Source organism: Blastomyces gilchristii, assembly GCF_000003855.2.
Source record: "Blastomyces gilchristii SLH14081 genomic scaffold supercont1.2, whole genome shotgun sequence".
Classification (NCBI taxonomy): domain Eukaryota; kingdom Fungi; phylum Ascomycota; class Eurotiomycetes; order Onygenales; family Ajellomycetaceae; genus Blastomyces; species Blastomyces gilchristii.
In genome coordinates, this window is record NW_003101681.1 from 4,903,227 (window position 1) to 4,911,149 (window position 7,923).

The following is a 7,923-nucleotide window of genomic DNA, read 5'->3' on the forward strand; positions in this document are numbered from 1 at the left end:
ATTCTTTATCTGAGACTAGATTTTTATTTGAAAAGTGAATCTGAGACCTTTAATATTTGAAATAATGTGATTTGAAATCAATGTGATGAATATAAACTATGACTAGAAGTAATGCTTTTAGGTAATATAACAACTGTAAAGTTTGATCCTAGTCTCAGACATGGTCACACGGTCAGTCTAAATACTACTCATACTTCTATTCATAGAAAAGTAAAGAAAAAAATGTAGAAGAGAAAAACTTTCAAATCTTCAGAAATAGAAGACTTATTCTTAAAGTCTTAAATCAGAATATCTTATCAAGAAACAAGCTAAACTCAAATCTCATTTTCAGAATCAGAAATGAAATTAATCAGCAGTTCTTTTCTCAGTTGATAACTGATATTAAAGTTCAAAAATCAGTTATAGCTTCAATTGAGTCATTCTTCTTTGAAAACTTCATCATTCTGACTACAATGTCTGAATTCAGTGCAGAATTCCTTATTCAGAATGAGAATCTCTGGAACCGCCCCACCACGAACTCGCTCGATTTTTCGAATAAGAACCCGCCGATAGATCCATCGAAAAGCCCTCGATCATACGAGCATTTGGACCCCATCGCCGACCGCATACCCCGTGTGGTGGTGGAGATATCCAGCCAAACGTGAACTAGACGTTGTTCGAAACTCCCGTGTGGGATTATCCCCCGTTCACCCCTACCACACCACAACCCCGGGCCAAAGTGCCATACAAATTGTAAGGTGAAGAGACATAGCCATATGCGCCAATCTTCTTGATTTTGGAAGATCCCCAATCTGTAATTGTGGAGATATCTGAGAAGCGACCTCCGCGAAAACCCTGTCCACCTTTGATGTTCCAAAACATCAACGCCAAGTCCCACCCTCGTACCGCCCTTCCCAATCTGGCCCATCCCCGGCAGAAGAATACAAAAAGATACCTCAGCGATAATATCAAGCACATAACCAACAGACTCTTCTGAAGTGCAACCTCCACAGTCTGTCATCAGTGTATCTAGACTTCAACACCAAGTCTCACCCTTGTACTACCTCTCTCAATCTGGCCCATCCCCGGCAGAACAATACAAAAAGATACCTTGGCAACAGCATTCAATACATAACTAGCAGACAATGAGTCAACAGCACATCAACAACTATAAAATCAGTATATCTCAAGATCTGACTGAGCCTTTAATCCCTGCACAGTGAGATATATTAAATCTCACTTTAATATCTCAATATTCAATAGATTCTGTAAGAGATTGAGAACAGCAATACTAGGTTTCTATTGAATTTGAGAATTAACTCTATATTGATATAATCATTGACAAAGTCTTCTATTTTGAGATATAAATAACCAGTTCCTCTACATCCTGCTGGCAATATTTATATTATTATATAGAAACAGACTTATATTCTCTATAATATCAAGACTCTGAAGAGAGAAAGTCTTGATAGAGAGTATACAGTAGTGCATATCTTAGCAGTTTCTATCTCATTCTTCTGCAGCAGTTAATGCAAAAAAAAGATCTTAGAAATAGTTTTTTACTTCTCTTGAAAAAGTAAGGTGTTTTTCTCTGGGTTTTATATAATATTCTTACAAAGAATAAAAAACAGAGCTGTTTTCTGTCATAATTTCATATTCTTTTAAGTAAGAATTACTTTTTCAGTGACTGAAGAGCTTTCATTAATACTTAATTCTTTTTTACACTCTTTATTAACTGATTTGAGTTGCATACTTGTTGTGTGAGAAGAATTGAATGATTTAGAATAAAATTAAATAGTTTTAATCAATTTCTCTGCAAAAAATTGATTTATTTTTTGTCAGTTTTTCTCTTAAAAACTGTCATATCATCTGATTCATTATCAATTGATATCATACTCTTCCTCACTGTATCCCAAGAAAGAGATTGTAAAGATTTTATTAATTTATCTCAAAAATCAATTTTAGTTTATTAGATTCTCTTCAAAAATCTAATCTAGTTACTGAACTAGTGTGAAAAAAATCAGGTGTTTTATACACAAAAGTCTTTTATTCTTCTTTTGAAACAGTCTGACCAACTTTTCAATTGAAAACAGACTTAGAAATATCTCAATTAAAACAGTCTGATCAACTTTTCATTGAGTGAGAATAATGAGTTCAAAAATACACTCAGTTGATGTGGAAAAAGATGCTTTCTCAAATGCTATTCCTGAGATTGAAATTCTAAAGAGAAGAAAGAAAGAAGAAATAGAGAAATAACAAGTTCTTGAAATACAGAAACTTGAAAAAGTAAGCAAGATTCTTGAAAAGCAGTGTCTGAGTGAGATGAATGAAGAAGTTCTATTAATTCTTCATACTCAGGCTAGACAACTACAGAAGATGATCAAGTTCAAACTTGAAATCTCAAACACAGTTTAAAAAACATTGAAAATTTCTTATACAATCACTGACTCTTCATCTTGCTCTTCTTCTTTTTTTCCTACTTCTTCTTCTTCTTTGAATTAGAAGAAAACATATGCTCAAGCAGCTGAATCTGCTGTCTCTAAACCTGCTATCTCAAAACCTGCTCAAAATCCTGAGAAAACTGAGAAGAATACTGCTCATACCTCTATTCATAGAAAAGTGAAAAAGAAAATGCAAAAAGAGAAAAACTTTCAAATCTTCAGAAATAGAAGACTTATTCTCAAAGTCTCAAACCAGGACATTCTGCAAAGAAACAAGCTAAACTCAAATCTCATTTTCAGAATTAGAAATGAAATTAATCAGCAGTTCTTTTCTCAGTTGATGACTGATATTGAAGTTCAAAAATCAGTTATAGCTTCAATTGAGTCATCATTCTTTGAAAACTTCATCATTCTGACTACAATGCCTGAATTCAGTGCTGAATTCCTTATTCAGAATGAGAATCTCTGAAAGTCAGCAGTAGAGTCTTTACTAAACATAATAATTCTATCTGAGAGAGATGAAAAGTAGGACAAATTTATTCTTCATGATATTTCAGTTGAAATTTTTGACTGTGAAGAAGAAATGCTACTTCTCAAAAATGAATTAAAAGAATACAACTCTATTCAACTGAGAAAGAAGCCTGTATAACTAAATTCAATTAAGTTCAGACAAAGCAGGAGAAATGCCTCTGTTCTAGTATATACAAAAATACTTAAACAGTCAAAGATCTCTGAAGTAAGAGTAGCAGGTTTGAAAATGAGAGTTCATGAATACAAAGACTCAAGAATGAATCTCAAAGCTCAAACACAGTGTTCAAACTATCAAAGATATGAATACTTTGCAATCTCATGTTTTAGAGACTCAAAATATGCATTCTGTGTCAAAGATCATAAAACTAGTGAGTATAAATGTGAAACATGCTCAAAAAGAGATGAAATATGTCAATACACTCTGCTTAAGTGCTCTAATTGCAAAGAAAAACATGCATCTAGCTCAAAAGAATGTATATTTACTCCTGAAACTCAAAAGAACTGAAGAAAAGATGAAGCTCAAAGTCAATCTAGAACTGAAGAGAAGAGTCAAGTCAGTAGACTTACAACTGCAAGCTCAAAAAGAAGAAACTCTCAACTATCTAAATCTTCAAACTTCAATTCTTCAGCTAAATATAAACAGAATTTGAATCCTCAAACTTCTGTTAAGATTAGAGAATTGAGAAATGACTCTGATGATAAACTAGATATAATGCAAGCAGTTGAGATCTCTACTTTTCAAAATAGTTATAATCTACTATCTGATGATAGTGACTAGATTCTACTCTATCTCTACTCTCTTTTAGTATGAATATACAACAAAAACAACAAAAAAAGTTTAAAAATTCTTCAAAAATCACATTTATTCAAAATAATGTGAATAGAAACTCAAATTGTATTTATTCTTATCTTCAAATTGTATTTGAATAAAAAGTTGATTTTATACTACTTCAGGAACCGAATTTTGATGCTGAGTAAAATTACATTATTTCTCATTCAAGCTACTACTGCTTTCTATCTCAAAAGTCTGAGATAAAGTCAAGAGTAGTAATCTATGAAAGAAAGAGATCAAGATATCAATTTAATCTAAGATTTAATATCATGTCTGACCCTGATATTCTGATGAGTGATATTATAGATAAAGAAAATGAGTTTGATACTATACAGCTCATAAAAATCTATAATGAAAAGTCATTGAAGAAAAATAACAATATCTGAACAATTAATAGAGAATTTCTGAACATAACTTCATCAAGAAACTCTATAATTGTAGAAGATTTCAATACACATCATCTCTGATGAAATTCAGAATACAAGAGAGCAGTGAGAGCTGATAATCTGATTGAATGAATCTTTGAGCATTCAATAGATTTGATTAATAAGTCTGATCAACAAACATTCTTTAGAAAAGATATGAAACAGAAATCTATTATAGATCTAATCTTTATATCACAAAATCTAATGAAAAGAAGACTTGTAAACTGATTTATTGATTCAAATGAGACATCAGAATCAGATCATGAGATTATTCAATTTGATATTGAACTGAGTGAAAAATAAATGAGTAAAAATCCTCTTCTCTCTAATCAGTATAACTTTGAAAAAGCTGATTGAAAAGCAGTTGAAGAAAGTATAAAACTGTTAAAATCTGAAAGACAGAATGAGCTATATTGAAATTCTGGTCAAGATATCTCAAATGAAATGCTTGAGAATAGAGTGAAGCTTACTATATCTATTATTCTAACAAGTGTTAGAGATAATATTTCAAAGAGAAAATCTTCTGAGTATTCAAAATCTTGATGAAATGAGAATATCTCATCTAAAAGGAAAGAATTAGCTACTGCTAGAAGAGATTGAAAGAATAATGTAATATCTGATAAAGAGTTCAAAGCTATCAGAAATGAATATTTTTCAGATATTAAAAGAGCTAAAACAGACTGCTGGAATAAATTTCTTGAAGAAGCATAAGAGAAGGAAGTTTTTAAAGCTTTTCACTATACTAAAACAAGAAGTGTAGCAAAACTTCCAGCCTTAAAATATGAGTTTCAGAATGAATTATATACAGCAAACTCTTTTAAGGAAAAATGTCAAGCTTTCATGAGAATTCTCTTTCAGAACTCACCAGATTCAGATTCAGATTCAGAGAAAGAGAATATATCACTTCTCAACTACATTGATGAAAATGACTGAAAATTATCTGATCTTACACAAGATGAATTAGAGTCAGCTATCTTCTCAAGTTCTGTTAAAACTGCTGCAGGTCCTGATTCAATTAATCACTTGATTATTCAAAATACATATTCCTACTTAAAGAATGAATATTTTGAGCTCTTTTTCAATCTCTTGAAAAATGAATATCATTCTGAATGCTGAAGAGAAGTCACTGAAGTGATTCTTGCAAAACCTAATAGAAAAACTTCAATTCCTAAGTCATATAGAGTAATATCTCTATTGAACTGCCTAGAAAAGGTTTTAGAAAAGATAATAGCTACTTAACTATCTTTTATAAGCTCTATAAGTGATTCTCTTTTATTCAGTGAATAAATGAGAGATAGAAAACAGTGTTCTGCAATTTGACACTATTCTCTCAGTTATTCATGATATTTAAATAGCAAAGTATGAGGATCTGATCTCAACTGCAGTTTTTATTGATATAAAAGAAGCATTTGATCATATTTCAAAGTCAAAGTGAATTCAGACATTGAAGATATTAAAACTGTCACTTTCTCTAATAAAATGAGTTAACTTTTTTATATCTAAAAGAATTATACAACTCTTCTTTGATGAAATGAAATAAGACAAGACTGAGATAAAAATAGAAGTATCACAGAAATCTTCAATCTCACTTATTATATTTGCAATATACACTGCATATCTATTCAAAAATAGAAATATGAGAATAGTGTGATCTTCAAGTTATGTAGATGATATGGATCTAGTCTACAGCTCAAAAACTATCAAAGAGAATTTGAAAGTAATTAAAGAAGCTGTAAAGAAAATCTTTGTTAGAGCAGATATCAATCAAATTCAATTTGATATGAATAAAACTGAGTTAATTCATTTCTTTTCTAGATTCAATGAGAAAGAACTATCTCTAACTCTTTTAAATAGAGAGATTAAACCCAGTGTAAATATCAAATGATTAGAAGTATGATTAAACTCCAAGTTGAATTTTAAATATCACATTCAACAAAGAACTGTCAAGGCAGAAAGACTATTGAACAACATAATCAGACTATCAAATACAGAAAGAGGTCTATTCTTCCAGGCTATGAGACAGTTATATATAGCCTGTATTACATCAGTAGCTGATTATGGAGTTCAAGTTTGATGAAATAATCAAGAGAATTTCACTGAACTCTTTCAAAGTCTGTAAAACAGAGCCTTGAGAAGAATTCTGAGAGCATTTAAATCATCTTCTATTAAAGCAATGAAAATTGAAGCTTCAATTTCTCCTCCTGCTATTAGATTTGAAAAGGCCTGTATGAACTATGCTCTGAGAGTTGTAAAGATGAGCTCAAATTATATAATCAGAGAAAGAGTCTCTTCTTCATTTTCATCAATTAACTCTGAAAATGAACTGAATTGAAATAGATTTCTTGATTGAAATGAAAATAATTCTTCAAAGAAAATGCCTTCTCAACTGTACAGACTATGCTCTCTGATTAAAAATCAATTTTCTTCTTTAAATGTTGAAAAAGTTGATCATGAGAAGTTATCTCTCTGAAGAGAAAAGCTTGAATCTCTTATAGACTTATAAATAAGTGAACTATCAAAAGAGAAAGAATATGAACAGCATTTGAAGAGAATTTCAACAATCAATATAAAAGACTCTATTCTGATTTATTCAGATGACTCAAAAAATGAGAATTTGAATAGATTAGACACAGGCATTGCTTATACTGAAGATAATATCAATTTTATCTCAGATTTCTGAAATCTAGACTGTGAATCTGAAGTCTTTGATGCTGAACTATTTGTAATAGTGAAAGCTTTCAAACTCATTGAAATAAAATCTCATAAAAGAGGAAATTGTTTGAAAGAGGCATGAATATTCTCTGATAGTCAAGCTGCTTTAAAAAGACTTAGAAATAGTCAGATTTATAATGATCAAATGAATCTTGAACTGATCTTAAACTCTGTTTTGAAAATTCAAAAGAGAAGAACATCAAAGCTGATAATTCATCTGCACTGAGTTCCTGCTTATATGAATATTCATGGCAATGAATTGGCTGATTCAGCTGTAAAAAAGAGTGTAGAATTAAGCAGATCTATTCAAAAAATTGTGTCCTGATCTTTTATAAAGAGAAAAATAAAAGAATCTTGTTTAGACAAGTGAAATGAAAGCTGGCAGAAACAAAAGAAGAGTATACATTATTCAAGATTTGAAATAAAACCCAAGTGAAAATCTTGTTTAATTAAATATAAAAAGAAAGTATTCTCATCTATAATACAGCTGAAACTAGGACATGGCTATTTCAAATCTTATATACAAAGATTTGATGATAGATTTGACTCAATAGAATGCTCATTCTGCAATACAAATGAGAATTCTGAGTATATTATAATGCACTGTGCATTATACAATAGTCTCAGAGTCAGATTGAAAGAGAAGTATGATCTAAATCAATTAAATATGAGATTCTTATTCTCAACTGAGACAGGAATTAAATACTTAATAGACTTTCTATCAGAAACTCAAGCAGCTACAAGAAAATGGCTAAATTCAGAATTATCTGAATATGAAGAGGGGGAAATCAACTAGATATAGTCTGTTAAAACAGCTATATACTATCTTTTAATAATTTGTTTTGTTACAGTCTTTCTTTACTTTATCTTTTCCTTTCAATTCCTTTTCTTTTCTATCTATCTATTTAATGTGTCTATCTTTAAGACTGTGTTCTCTTTTTCCTTTGTCATGATATTGTCAAATGGTTTCAAAGTATCAGACAATGTTAAAACACTGCAATTT

The 7,923-nt window shown here is 30.5% G+C and overlaps 1 protein-coding gene across 1 annotated transcript; it reads left to right on the forward strand.

Moving 5' to 3' along the window:
- Positions 1–452: 452 nt before the first annotated feature.
- On the forward strand, positions 453–1,098 carry BDBG_16379 (uncharacterized protein; the record flags this gene model as incomplete). Its single annotated transcript, XM_031724343.1, has 1 exon — positions 453–1,098. The coding sequence occupies one exon, from the start codon at positions 453–455 to the stop codon at positions 642–644; it is 192 nt and encodes a 63-aa protein (XP_031576472.1). The 3' UTR covers positions 645–1,098.
- Between the last annotated feature and the right edge of the window lie 6,825 nt (positions 1,099–7,923).